This window comes from Hippocampus zosterae, chromosome 9 (genome assembly GCF_025434085.1).
Source record: "Hippocampus zosterae strain Florida chromosome 9, ASM2543408v3, whole genome shotgun sequence".
NCBI classification, from domain to species: domain Eukaryota; kingdom Metazoa; phylum Chordata; class Actinopteri; order Syngnathiformes; family Syngnathidae; genus Hippocampus; species Hippocampus zosterae.
Window position 1 is genome coordinate 4,357,067 of NC_067459.1, and position 15,627 is coordinate 4,372,693.

At 43.3% G+C, this 15,627-nt stretch overlaps 1 protein-coding gene across 3 annotated transcripts in view; it reads right to left on the bottom strand.

Annotated features, from left to right (window-relative positions):
• Nucleotides 1-15,627, bottom strand: part of LOC127607030 (receptor-type tyrosine-protein phosphatase gamma-like) — a 399,557-nt gene that overhangs the window by 73,435 nt on the left and 310,495 nt on the right. For all 3 annotated transcript variants that reach the window (XM_052075037.1, XM_052075036.1, XM_052075038.1), the window contains one exon: nucleotides 12,978-13,170. In XM_052075037.1, coding sequence (XP_051930997.1) covers nucleotides 12,978-13,170 — 193 coding nt within the window. The remainder of the gene's footprint in view (nucleotides 1-12,977; nucleotides 13,171-15,627) is intronic.

Consider the following 15,627-nt stretch of genomic DNA (forward strand, 5'->3'; position numbering starts at 1 on the left):
CAAACCTGCTATAAAAAAATAGTTTTGATTCATTCCTGGCATACGCTGAATAATGCTTGGTTTGCACTCGTCTGAAGGTGGACCAGCATGAGAGTGAGCATGAGATATTGGTTGACCGGCAGGGGAATGCCAGTGGACCAGCATAGATGCCAGTGAACCAACATGAGAATACTGTTGGACCAGCATGGGATGTGGAACAATATTGGACACTGAAAAAACTAATTCAACAGCACAATTGTTTCTGTGTTGCTGGATGGCTCTGTGTGTGTGATTTTCGGTGTGTCTGGTCAGGGGCTATTGAACACTGAATGTGCTTGGGCCTCTTTAAATGAAGTTAATGGCATGAGTACCCTAGTAGCGAGGGTACTTGAACTATTAACTAGATTTTTAGAGCAGAGAGGTTAGTGATGCAAGCTGGATTCAAATGGTGTATGCGTTTAAAACATGCATGCTGAAAACTGCAGAACTTGTGTGTCTCGAGAAAGCGACACGCTTTTCCCAACCTTTGTCTGACAAACAATACTGTGGAAGAGAGGATTTTAGGAATATCCTCAGATTTGACCAGCCACTTGGAGCGAAAAGTCAAGTTATTTTCTTGCATTTTCTGTTGTAATTGATAAGAGCACTGATGTTACAGATGTCGCTCTACGGGCCATGTTCATGGAGTTAAGGAGACATTGACTCGCTGAGTCGGTCCATGTGTTGAGAAAGGAAGGGAGGCAGAAAAGAAGACTGGGATGAAATAAAAGGAACGAGGGAGGAAGAAAGGAAAATAAGAGACAATAAGGGATGGGGGAATAAAGAGGCCGGATGGATGAAAAAGAAAAGGGGGAGGGAGGAAGGAACAATCAAAACAGATTGGGTAAATATAACTCAGAAGGACGAAAGGAGGATTTCATATTAATTTATTATTGAGGGTTTTTTTTCTTTATTTTGTACAAACACCATGTACATATGTTGCATTTCAATAAATAATGACTTTCCTCATGTGCGTTTTTGCATGAAAACAAAAGAAAACATGGACTTGTAATTTCTAGGTAATAATGCTCTGATTTGACTTGCCTAGCCTGCTTGACTCCTAATTAAGCCGTATGTGGCCCTGAACTATAATGAGTGTGACACCCCTGTTCCATTGTTTATTTCAGTCTTGCCTGTTTGTTCAAAAAAAAAAGTGCTGTTAAATTGCTTTGTTGTATCTACCTGCTTTCGGATTCACAAATTAGCATTTCAACATCACAACAACTTGAGACTTAATAGGCTTAGCCTTGTCTGTTACTCGAGGGCTGAAGTGTGACAGATCCTCAGATTTCTCGACATTAGAGGAACGAGTGGAAAGATTCTGCATGATGTTAACTCCATGGATCGACCTTCCCTATTGGTTATGTGCGACACACATTTTTAGCTTCCGCTACCTCCCTCTCTTTCTCAGTTACTTTGATCTTCCCAGACTTCCATTCTCCTCTGCCACTTCATTCAGCTCTTATAGGGCATTCCATGTTGTTGCCTGGCCAATTGAGAGAAACTCTCCCTCCAGCTTGTCCTCGATCATCCCTTGGGCTTCCTCCCAGTGGGACCCGCCCGATACACCTCATCAGGGAAACGTCAAGGATGTGTCCTACCCAGATGCCCGTACCACCTTTTCTGGCTCCTCGATGTGAAACAACAGCGGGTCTATTTTGACCCCCTTCGGGATGACTGAGGTTCTCACCCTATCTCTGAGGGAGAGACACCCTGCGAAGGAAATTAATTTCAGGTTCTTTTATCCGTGATCTTATTCTTTCAGTCACTACAGCTTGTGACCATTCGTGAGAGTGGGAACTTAGATTGACCGGTAAATTCAGTGCTTTGCCTCTTGGCTCAGCGCCTTCTTTACCACAACAGACCAAGAGAGAGTCCGCATCACTGCCGATGCTACATTGTTCTTGTTCCATTTTTCCGGCATACGCTTTGCTGTTTGAATCAGTTCTTCACATCTGCTCCAAGCTAGTTTGAATGTAAACAAGAAGCTGTAGCATCCATAGACAAAAAACAAGAGATTGGTTCACATCTCCTGTCCCATGGAAATGGATTTCAATTCAAAGCAGCGGCTCTCAGTTCGAACCATTCTTCCGCGCCTCCACGCCAATGTTCCTCTCTCCTCATCCTCGGGTCCACAAGCCATCCATCCAAACGCACCAGTGGATACTGTCCAACAGCGCTGACATCTCCGCTAAACAAAACGCGTCTGTAAAAAATGCTGCCCATTGAAGGCCCTAAAAACACACGCGTCCCGCGGATGTACAGCGCTGACAGATAAGTTGCGCCGACATTCCTCCCAATGAAAATCAGTGCTGGCACAAGCGTACTGCTGAGAAGGCGCAACGACCAAGCACAGATTCTTCTCCTTTGACAAATGTGGTGGCCAATATTGGTGAAAACAGGTCACATCGGGTCACACGAAGTAACAACAAACACCATGTGACCAGCTCTTGAAGAACACTTGCCGACTGCTGCCAACTAGGCCGCCATCTTGGATTACTATTTATTTTTTCAAACCTTGACCTTGAAATTGACGGGGATATGATAGCTTCCTGTGAAATGAACAAACAAAGCATTATCGATTTTTTTTGTCTTCTGCTCAACCAACAGATTTGAAAACAAATCAATATTAATTTTGTTGAGTCTTGAGGAGGGATACAAGTTGGTTCAGGATGTATTGGTCAAACAAGGTTGGAGAAGTAGCGCAAAGGTGGTCAGGAGGGTAATATTTTCGAAGTGTTGGCTTGACATTTAAAACAATGTACTTCAACTTAGAAGTAAAATGAAAAGAACACCAAGTTGACAAACGTGGATTCAGACAAACACACACACACACACACACACACACACACACACACACACACACACACACACACACACACACACTTATAAACGCAGTACAATACATTGGACCTTTCAAAGTCAAACCAAGCGCCAGGAAGCCTCCAATTTGTTTAGATTTGAAACAATTTTCCCCTTAATAAATAACAGAAATATAAATACCGTATTTTCACGACTATAAGGCGCCATTAAAAGTCTTAAATTTTCTCCAAAATGGACAGGACGCCTTATGGTGCGGAGCGTCCTTTATATGCGCTGAGTTCCAAAATCTGACTGACAGCCGACACGCTGTTTATATAGAGAAAAGGCGGAAGTGACTGTGGCCAGTCATGCGGGAAAGAAGTCGGCCAATCAGGGAAGGGTGGGCGTGTATATATACATATATGGAGAGGGAGAGAGAGAGAGAGAGAGAGAGGACAGGCAAGCTAGTCCGCCAATGGTGAAGGGTGGGCGTGTAAGTGGACGCCTCAAGCCAGTACCAACACTTGTATAGAGTGTGGCAATGTGCATTGTTGCAAAACAACTCCGGTTTTGGTTTCTAAGAACCCCTGAAAATAAATTTGACAAAAAGACACGCCTACGAAGCTCAGTTCAAACTTAAAGCCACCGGTTATGCTTTTGGCATGCGTGCCCATCTCACAGCAGCGGTGAAAAAAACAAGTCAAGCAAATGAACTCTGAGCTTGCCGTTATTCCCGGAGGCTTGACTAAAGAACTCCAACCGCTGGGCATTGGCATCAACCTGGCGTTCAAAGTAAAGTTGCAAACGGCATGGCAAACACAACTTTACAAAGAGTGAGAGGCAGCACTTGGCGAGTTACGCCACAATACGCAACAACGAGAGGGAACGCGGCGTTTTTGATGGATTACGGTACTTGCACAATTGTTCAATTCTTTCTACACACACACGTGCTGCCACCATGTTTCGCTCTGTTCTTTACTTTCAAATGTGGGAAAGCTTCACACGAGAGAAATGTTGACTTTGCTGTTGCTACTCCTTCTTTCCGCTCGGCAATGCTTAGCAACTCACACTAGCATGTGATGCATTCAATGATAACTGAGATGTGCAGTCCTCTGCTTCTGATACAGAGGATGAGGACTTTGATGGATTTCTGGTTGATGATTGATCGATAAACGTGAGAACATTGTACGATGGCTAAATAAAATACACCCTAACTCAGTTCTGCTTTCGTTGCCTTTTTAAAAACGTGTTTTTATCTTATCTGTATGTCTTGGCATGCTACCATATGCTTCAAGCTAACATGTTAGAGTGTGCGTATGCATGCCGTATGTTTAAGCTGGCGTATGTTTTACCACTGTAAAACTGCGGCCATTAGTACGATGCGTCCTGTGTATGTGTAAAATACAGAAATGTCACCCATTAATGAGACTGCGGCCATTAGTACGATGCGTCGAATAGTCGTGAAAATACGGTAATCAATTCAACCGAGGTGGCACGATGGTCGATTGATTAGCACGTTCACCTAAGGTGCCGAGGTGCAAAGTGCAATTTCAGGCCGCAGCCTTCCTGTGTTGTGTTTGCATGTTCTCCCTGTGTCTGTGTGGTATTTCTCAGGGTACACCGGTTTCCTCCCACATTCCAAAAACATGCATGGCAGGTGAATAGAACACTCTGAAATGACCCTATGTTTGATTGTGAGTGCAATCGTGTGAGTTCGTTTATGTGTGCCTTGCAATAGGTTGGCAACCAGTCCAGGGTGTACCCCGCTTATCGTCCAAAGACAGCTGGGATAGGCTCCAGCACACCCGCGACCCTCGTGAGGTTAAGCGGATCAGATAATCAAAATTAGACAGTTCAACTGATCTAAAATAACTCATAAAAAGGTGCCAATTGGGCATAAATATCTATCATTTACAAATAGAATAAATGATTATAAAGAGCGGCCCGGTAGTCCAGTGGTTAGCACGTCGGCTTCACAGTGCAGAGGTACCGGGTTCAATTCCAGCTCCGGCCTCCCTGTGTGGAGTTTGCATGTTCTCCCCGGGCCTGCGTGGGTTCTCTCCGGGTGCTCCGGTTTCCTCCCACATTCCAAAAATATGCATGGCAGGCTGATTGAACACTCTAAAATTGTCCCTAGGTGTGAGTGTGAGTGCGAATGGTTGTTCGTCTCTGTGTGCCCTGCGATTGGCTGGCAACCGATTCAGGGTGTCCCCCGCCTACTGCCCGGAGACAGCTGGGATAGGCTCCAGCACCCCCCGCGACCCTAGTGAGGATCAAGCGGTTAGGAAGATGAGTGAATGAATGATTATAAAGATGTTGTGGGTGGCCAGACAGGAGTGGAGGAGTAGCTGAGTCAACAGTTTACCCTACACATAAACAACAGCTCACAACAAACAACAAACAGCAAAGAACGGGTCCTCCAAAACCGGAAACAGAAGCTCCTACTCTCAAATGAAAGTGTACCTCCACAAAACAACAATAACCACAGCCGCTCCCGGACACCTCCTGCTTCACAGCTTCACCCTTTGCTGTAAATAATAGATCTACTTACAGCCATGTCGTTACCTCTGTGTCCCGCATCCTAGACGCATAATTTTCCCACGGGACGCACAGTTCTGAATAATGCGCATTTTTGGGACGCAAGGAAATTTGCTTTCTTTTGAATTTAGTCAAAACAAAATAAATAAAAAAACTACGGCAGGCCTGAGGATTTCACGGTAACGATCGTTACCGGGAGCGTGCCGTTTCCGTGGCGTCATTTTGACGGTACCGAAAAATCGTTTAACCATAAGTCACCGCATACGAGTTGACTGTACGCGATCGAATCTCTCCTGTGTGATCAATGCGCTTTCACTGTGTCTGTTTGGATGTTTGTGGTGTGGTATGTGAGTGAGTTTCTTCTAATTTACTTTCGTTTTGTTTTGTTTTGTTTTCAGTGTTGGGATTCGTATGAGTCGTCCAAAAAGCGTATCACTAAACTCACCTGTGACGTATGCACAGACCACGAGAGTGATACACGATTCCGAGGCAAGTTGGTCATTAGACCTACAGGCTAATCGCTATGAAAAATATTATGAAACAGTCTTGGTTATTCTATAATTTACTGGTTGTAGCATGGTAACTTTATGAATAAAACATTTGTCACAAGGTGTAGAATGCTAATGTTAACTGTTGGTAGAACTAATGATGACATGTGTAAGATCCTTTCGTCAAATTAATCGTAGATTACACATGCAATAGGTTGGCATGTCTTCCTTGGGAAGAGGATGTTAAGGCACGTCAATACTTACCTGTATTAATGGTTGCCAGTAAATTAATCTTTGCAGTGTGAGATTGGAAAAAATACTGTGATTTTGTGGTATGCTGTATTCATGATGCCATATGAGTACACTATATTTTCATCCATTTATATTTTTGGAAATAAACCTGGAGTGCACAGCCGCTGATGTAATGTTCATTTTTAATGCATAGATTTCAAATATTTACCCTTGAAACGTTATACTTTTGAGTTTCAGAATTCTTGATAATGAATATCAGTCAAAATAGAAAAAATGGGTTCCCATGATGAACATTTACGGAACCCAAAATTAGTTACCGTGGTTTACCATGGGGTAATCTGACGGAACCGAAAAACGGTTACCGTGAATTTCCGAAATCCTCAGGCCTGCTACTGAATTATTTACATTTTTTCAGCATTTGTTTATAATTTTATGTACTGTATATGTTGTTGTTTGTGTTATTATAATATGCAATTGAATAAGTAGACCATTTTAGAATTCAAAATTTGGGAGCCTCTAAATGCAGAATGGGACTCACACCTTTCTGATGAGTGAGTCCCTGGGACTCGCTAGGGGTAAACTGTAAAATTATCACTGTATTTATACCAAATGTGTCCAACTGCAGTGCCCAAGGGCATGACCAAAGCATTCAGTGCAACATGGCAGAAAATCTTACAGAACAAGAGAACAAGCATCTTTTGTTTTTTTACCCCATTTTTTGGGAGGGGTAGGGGGGTAGGGGGTGAGTATGCATACTGTTCATTGAGGTGATGCATTTCTCTAATTTGACCATATGGAAGACAGTGGGTGATGGAAGGAAGGGAATAAAACCTGTCGATATAGTTGATGAAACACAAATGCTTGGATGTGTATAATCTCGCAGACCTTAAAAAGAACACATTCACACAATTGCACTACATACACACACACACACACACACACACACACACACACACACACACACATACGCACTCTCGCATTTAAACTGCATAATGTGTGGTGTTGTTTCTGTGGTAATGAGGCAGGAACAAGAAGGCGACTGGTGAGCCTTGCACTGCCTTATGCTAAGGGAGTTACCCAGCTCGCAAGTCAAATGACAGAGAGCTATCCAAGACCACACACATACATGCACGCATGCACACACTGAGAAGTCAGTGGTTTCCTCAGTGCAACTAAGTATCACTAAATATTCATTCATTCATTCATTTTCTGAGCCGCTTGATCCTCACTAGGGTCGCGGGGGGTGCTGGAGCCTATCCCAGCTGTCTCCGGGCCTTCATTTATTAAAATTAGGAACCGTCAGCATTAGTGAGAAAAAAAACAAGGAGCTTTAACGAGACTTTATAGATTAGCAAGTTGAAAAAGAAATAAACAGACACAGCGATAAATGAGTGGATGGAGAAAAATATTGAAGGCCTGATTTACTAACATCCAAGATTAAAAAAAACAAAAACTGCAGTATTCAATCAAAACCTTATTTTACCCAGAAAACAAAAAGCCACTGAGAAAAACAGACAGAGGTATTAGAATGCTCAAAATAAGCGGATTCGCATTGCAATTTGAAAGTCAAAATTCATAGAAATATCCTTTAAAAAGCAAAGCTTTGAATGGGCGGTCATGTGGCACAATGCACTTATGTTTAGGATTTTCCCATTTGCAACTCCTTTGTCTTTGTTTACATGTCAGGACATCCCACAAGAAATGCAATCAGGGAGACAGACGGGAGGAGTGAGGCGGTTCGGAGGAAAATGTGTTGGGCAATGAGTGGTCATTCTTCCATTATGTCATTTCATGGGGACGTTACCTCAAGATGACATCATGTCATAGACGTGTGTCACAGTTGAAGCGTCTGCTTGGCTGAATGATTACTGTCATCCAGGAATGTCCACTTTATGTTTGAAATGGTCAAGTAAATTCAAATCAACACTGTTGATATCCTCATCTTTGCAGATGCAAAGCTGATCCCCCCCCTGTCTCACACAGTCCAGATTTGGAGGGACTCGTAAATTTATATATGTTGCAACGTGATATAGCTAATTATGTATGTTGCTATATATTGAAGCAGAATGCAAAAATTACTGTAGAACCCAGGGAATATTCTTATTTTCTTATGCGGCCAACTGCATTTTACAAAATGACAGCTCAATTAAAACCTTACACAGGTGGTTGGTTAGTTCTAGTAACCATGCCTCAGTGAAATTAAGTAATTTTGGTATCAAAATACAGTGTTATGGTTGTGATTTTTTTGCTTTTGTCTTGATTGTTCTCAACTCCTACAACATTCCATCTCTCTCTCAGTCTGCGGGAAGGTGGCGTCGAGCAGTTGGTGAGCAGCGCTTGTTAAGGCACACCTGCCGGCAATCAGCTGGCGTCTTCAGCCAGCTCCAAACATGATTTTGTCTAAACATCCCACTCCACATGTGTCTCCACTTTCCAGATGTTCTCTAGCCTCCTGTTTCCAATTGAGACTGTAGTGAGTTTTTTTCCCCCCTTTGTGGTGATTCTGTTTTTTGTCTTTTTTTGTGCAAGTTTTTGTTTTCATTGTTGTTTTTTTGGGCTGAAATAAACGTTTAATTATTCTGCACCTGTGACCGTATTCTTTGATCATACTGTAAGATAATTCTCTTGCCAGAATGGACGTTGCAGAATATGAGAGTCTTAAACCAACACTTTCCGGCCAGGCAGCTCAGATCCTCGCTGCTCCAGATCATGGATCACATAAAACGGCTCACAGCAAGTGTGGCGCAATTGGGCGGACAAATCAAGTCAAGGAGGGTCCAATAAATTACACCAGCAGGTTCCTCCTACCACCGACCATCCCGACCACTAGTCCAGCGCCCCAACCCTAAAAGCCATTCGCAGAAATTCCTGCCAGGTATACGAAATATTTAGAATCATGTGCTCAGTTTCTTTACAAGTGTACCTTAGTTTCCAATCAACAACCTAGCACAAGCACTACTCATCGATCTAAAAGCTAAAGCTTTTGTAAAATTCGCACTCAGCTCGCGCTGGGAGAGGGCAGCCCTTCCCCAAACGATAGCATAGATTTAGGTAATCTATTAGAGAGAGAGAGAAAAACGGGGACAAGCTAGAGAACAATAGTCCAAAGTTATTTACTGTGAATCAATTTACCGCTCTTGATTTGCTACATTCTGAACCCAGCAACAGCCACAACCCTCGCGAGCGGTACCCAGAATTACACCGGTGGACGAGCCCAAGCAGTTAGGAAGGACATGTCTGATCCCAACTGAGCGACATCAACGGATGGAGCAAAAGCTTTGCTTTTACTGTGGCAGAAAAGGACACTTCCTCAAACTCTACCCGAAGCTGCCATAAAGGCCAGGCTCATCAGAAACCAGAAAAAAAAATGAGCAGGATCTTCACATCTTCCTCTTCTTGAATGCAGGTGACAGGTACGATTGATGCTATTCAACATTCTACCCCGGGTCGAGGTCTTTGTTGGCACAAATGACAATTTCATAGACAATGACTTTGTCAAAACAAATATCTCCATCTACGAGATATCCACACCAGACGAAATACAAGCAAAGGATGGAACATTATTAGAGGCAGTCACAAACAAGACTGAACCTCTCAAGCTAATTGTCTCCAGTAATCATCATGAGTGGTTTGAACTGTTTGTGATAACTTCACCATGTATTCCTGTGATTTGGGGCATTCCATGGCTTAAATGACACAGTCCCCACCTTTACTGGGCAACATCCACCTCCCAGAGCTGGAGGGCACATTGTCACGCTCATTGTCAGCAGCTCCACCCAGATGGCAGCAGGGCTGATTCGATCCCCTTCCTCTTTGGTGGGGGTAGGCTTTTTCTTTTGTTGAGAGGGACGGGTCTCTATGCCCAGGCATAGACTATACAGGATTGAATGAAATAAGTTAAAATAAGTACCCTGTTCCACTAATAGACTGTGCTTTCATTCCCCTACAGGAAGCAAAGATAAACTTGAGATATGCTTCCCATCTGCTCAGATTGCATGAGGGGGGATGAGTGGAAGACGGTGTTCAATATGCGTCTGGATCCATTTGAATATCTGAAAAATACTCTGAAAAATATGACTTTCCTGGGTCATGTGATCGAGTGGAAGCTCCTGTCGCTTGGTCAGAGGCAGAAAGCTCTGCTTTCGAGCATTTGAAGAGTATGTTTAAGAATGCTTCTGTACTAATTCACACCGGATCTTGAGCAGCTCTTTGTGGTTGAGCTCGATGCGTCGGTCTCTGGGGTCAGGGCTGTCCTCTCCCAACGCCTGCCTGCATGCGAGAAGCTTCAACCCTACATTTTCTTCTCCCAGCACCTCACACTATTGAAACAAAACTATGACGTGAGGAATTGGGAGCGACTGGCAGTGGTGTTAGCAGTGCAGCAATGGGGGCACTGGTTGGAGGAGGCTAATCGGCTTTTCATCATCGAGATATTTTAAACCCTTAAATATCTTTTTTCATCCGCAATCTCCTTAGAGGCCTGAAACGATCATGAACACTCATGTGTGCTGGAGTAGGAAGAGATCTACAACAGGCAGAATGTAGCTCTCGTGGAACAGGAGTTACCTACCCCTGGTCTATGGATTTGTTACAGTCAAACAATTAAAGATAAAGAATGAGAACAAATATGTGCATGAGGACCTGTGGGAATCGTTTCCATTATTTTTTAATCTACCAAGTTTCAACCCAGAGTTGACATTGAAATTTTGCTCTTTTGTTGTCTCATCATGACATGGTCACTTACTTGCCTGAATGTGAGAGAGTTGTACATTTTAAGGTAGATTTAATGAAAACCGAAATGGCTATACTTCCTTAATTTCTCACATGGACTTAATACAACCTTTATCCATCTATCTCTTGCATCTCAAACACTATATAACAAGAACTAATTCATACACAGTAAAACAAGGGAGACCGAGATTGCTGCTACCTGCTACCACTGAACTGAATTTTGGTTAGGAGGAGATTTAGTCCCTTTCTCAAGGGGACCTTCTGCATTACCTTTGACTGGCATGTCTCCAACAGCCAGTCTCACGTGCCACATCCACACATATATACAGCTCATCCATATCGCTCTATTTAGGCCTCCTCGGGACTGATTAGATTGTGACTTGGGTTACATGTGTTTACTGCATTGACCTTTTTCTTGTCAAGGCCTTTGAGCATATCCTACTGTCATGTGCGGGTGTGGCTAGGACAGTGTAAGAACAGGGATCATTTTGGAGAACAGCGGACCTTCTTCCACATCTCCCCGATAAGGCTGCACCAGCCTGTGTGTTGAGATTTCTGTTATTTTTTTGGGGCATTAAAACATTTAATATGTAGTCCTCTGGTTGTTAATGCTATTATAGCAGACATTCAAGAAGGATACCAGCAGAAACTTGAACGAAAATTAACATATAGCCAAGTCAGCTGTCAAAGATTCTTGTTCCGTGTTTTGCAGCATGATTGGTTTTTCCTTCATTTCTGATCTGTGCTTTGTTAGTATTTTGGTTGATGTGGTATTTTCTTTTCCCTCCTGTTCGTGCCTTCCCCATTTCTTCACCATGTCTTGTCTCCACCTTGTCTCATTAGTCCTGCTTCGCGTGTCCTGTCCAGGCATGTGTAATTGTTGCATTAGTTTCTATTCCATTCGTGCTTTCTGTTCACTGTCTTGGTTCATTGTCTAATGTTCTGTGTCCTTTGTTGCCTGTCATCTGCAGTAGTGAGTCTTTTCCCCATCTTTCTTTGTTCACTTTCATTCCCTTTGTAGCTCATGTTAAAAGACTGTTTCTTTTTTTGGTTTTGTTTTTGAGGGGAAAATAAATATTAAGATTCCCTTGTAACCCTGCTTCCTTGCACTTGGATCCACCCGCACTCCTCCATGACACACTAAATTGTGATATTGTGAAAGCAAACACCAGCTATTTAGATTTTCTTGACAATGTGCTTGTCCAAAGCTGAAGAGGTGCATAGTTTAGGAGGTAATCTTAAGTTTTAAGATATTCGGAAAGCTAATGCTTGCTATTTACAGTATTTATAGTAAATCAATGACACAATAACATTTTGTTATGACTCGTGGATACAGGAATGAATTGATTTTACCACTGTTCAATCGGATGCCTATCATGTCTCATGGAAGTCACGTCAGAATAGTCAAATGTTTTGTTTTGAGTCATTCTTGGGTCTTATTCGCTGTGCCGCATTATGTGTGCGTGGGCGGCCGGTGGTCCAGTGGTCGCGTCGACCGGTTTCCTCCCACATTCCAAAAACATGCATGGCAGGCTAATTGACCACTCTAAATTGTCCCTAGGTGTGAGTGTGAGCGTGGATGGTTGTTCGTCTCTGTGTGCCCTGTGATTGGCTGGCAATCGGTTCAGGGTGTCCCCCGCCTCCTGCCCGAAGACACTGGTATGGGCACCAGCATCCCCCGATGACCCTTGTGAGGATAAATCGGATCAGAAAATTCACGAATGAATGAATGTTTATGTGTGCCTCCAACTGTAACCAAGGTTTTAACGCTGGACTGTGCATTTCTCTCCTTAATACCTCGGCATGTATCCTGCACAGGTTGATGACACCCTGTACAGCAATGCAGGTCTTGAACATAAATAAGCCTCTATTATTTCACAGTGTACAGTGTTCTTTTATTTTGTATGCTTTATTTTTGAGTCTATAAACGTGGAGCTCATGGAACTTGTTAAAAGCTTCAGTATTGCCTGGTCTGTACGAGGGACTGTTCTTTAAAAGCTTTGTGGCTTGTTATTGCAGTGATTTATTGGGGGTATTGTTTTTTCTTTCAGAGAAGGGTACCAAAGATGATGTCCACATAATTATGTCACATTTAAATCAATTCAGCAAAATGTGACAGTTTGAACTTTAAACTATTGTTCCACCTACCTCTGGAAGATTCTGTGCCATAAGGCCCACTCCCGCTGTGAGACAGGTCAGGCAGCCAAGCGTCCTTCACCGCTGACTTAAAAACATGGCGATTGTCCAGGCTCTGAATGGGTCTGAAGTTGCTGCGTAGATATTCCACAGATTTAACATGGTCCTGTTGCTCCGTGGTGAAGATTGAGTAAAACGCCTCTAACTGGGGACAGATAGCCAAGATGCCACAGAAGCATATAGAACAGCCAGACAGAAAGAAAATGAGAGAGGAAGAACATGATTTTAATGAACTGTTCATACTCTCAAAAACAAGTTCAATTTCATGCTCTGTAAGTCCACAAAATGAGTACAAACCTCAATTCCAATGAAGGTGGGGTGATGTGTAAGGCATAAATAAACACACAACATCTATCCATCCATTATAATATTCGCTTATCGTCATAAAGGTCGTGGGCATCCTGGAGCCACCCAATCGAAGGGCAGACAGAGAAACAACCAACTGTGCTCACAATCACACAACTTTGAATGTTCAATAAACCTACCATGCATCTTTTGGAATGTGATAGGAAACTGTAGTATCTGTAGAAACCCCTCACGGGCACCGGCTATTTTCTCATTCTTTTAACCTATATTAAAGTGAATACAGTACACTACATAGACAAGGGACCTTATGTTTTGTTCTAGGCACTACTCTTGTGCAAAGCGTAGTCTATAACTGCACATGGGTAGACTTTTCTTTCTTTAGGTATTTTGCTAACCTTTTGCACTGTTAGAATTGGGCGTAATAGGGAGTTGCACTCTTGTGGGATGGAACCCAGCTGAGTCCGGGCCAATAGTAGTGGCATCCTTCATTTGAATTCAAATCAGGGCAGTCGGAGCACAAGTGTGGAACAGAAATAGACTTGCTGGGGTTCATGCAAGACATTAGCAGGTTAACTGCAAGATCTACCCTTGCAGATTATGTCGTTGGCCTCGCATGTCATATGGGCAATTGGAGACAGCCTTACATCCATAACCGTGTGTCAGTGCATGACCCAGCATTCAATAGCCTTGCTGTGTGCACAAGGGGGTGTAATGAGATTTTCCCTGGTTGTTGTCACATTTATGAATGAAATAGTTGACATGTCTGCAGAATGCCAAATCTGTCTCTCGATTAAATACGCTCAAATTCCATTGCATCCCCTTCAGTACCATTGAGACCTACTTTCATGTAATCCAAAATGGTGTCTACTTTTTGTCACCAAATTGCGTGACGCGGCAAAGGGTGGGGCCGACACGTCACGTGGAATGTCCAGTGAGACATAGCGTGTCTACCAAATTACACACTAAACTAGACTTGCCCTGGCACAAAAATGGAGATGCTGTTTTTATGTGGGCAAACAGTCTATTTTGTGTTATCAAACTATCAGGTGTGTTGGGGGGTGTCACAGCTCTGTTCACCAGAATGCCTAGTGAGGCACAATGTGGTCCCTACCACGCCAGGCCAGACCGGCCACGGCACCAAACTGAAGATGCACCCACACTGAGCGTACAGGCCTCAAGATATTTAAGGGTTCAAACTGATGAATTTATCCCGTATTTTCCACACTAAGAGGGGCACTGGCTTATGAGGTGCACCTTCAATGAATGGCCTATTTTGTAATGTTTTTCATATATTGGATTCACCGCACTATTAGACACAATCTACAATGCATCCACTCGATGGAGGAAAGCTCAAGGAAATGCCAACAGAACTGTAGCAACGGCACTCAAGTGAAGCGTGCTTCAGCAATCCATAGTCTGCTGCTCTCAGCTGTGTGCGCATGAGTGCGAGCACATACGCACGTGGTTCAATTAATCAGATCCGACGCAACCCACGTCACAGATCAAAGAAGCTCTGAACAATTGATAACAGCTAAGACAGCTTAGCTGTTGAGTAGCGTTGCTCCAGAACGATCAGATATCAGTAAAACTTATTTAATGAAGCAGTGACACAGTTCACTTAACCAACAGCAAGTTATAACATTGACTCGTTAACATTGAACTCTCTTGCCCACTGCTCTATCTCCGTGTTCAACTGCGTTGAAAGCATGTCTCTAGCAAGGAGCCATTTTGGCGTCGACATATTACCGTAATAACCATACACAAGGCGCATCGGATTTTAAGGTGCGCCGTGAGGTTTTAAGAAAATGGAAGGCTTTTAGGTGCGCCTTTAAGCGCGGAAAATACAGTGTGTGTGTATGTATATGTATATACATACGGGAGATGGTGTTTCGAATCCCGCTTGGTGCAAAAAATGAGCACATAACACCATCCAGTGTGGGTCCTTGGGCAACATCCTTCACGCTAATGCCTACCTCATACAATAATGAGAGACAATAAATCGAATGACACGCCGGCTCAGACGTTGCCCGGCCGAACAAGGTCTGCGTCAGGTGCTGGGGAACCAGGGCACCTTGATGAAAAATGGGCTCCTTGAACAAAGCGGAGATGGGCGAGATGCGATAACATGGCTCTGTTGGAATGCTACTACTCAAGCAACCCTAGTCAGAGGGGTTACATGCAGAGAATGTGGGCTAAATGGTTACTTTGAAACCCACAGTCACGGTTGACAACGAAACAACTAGTAGCTCAATGTTCCAACATCCACAAACGGCAACTGCTGTCACAACTTGAGATT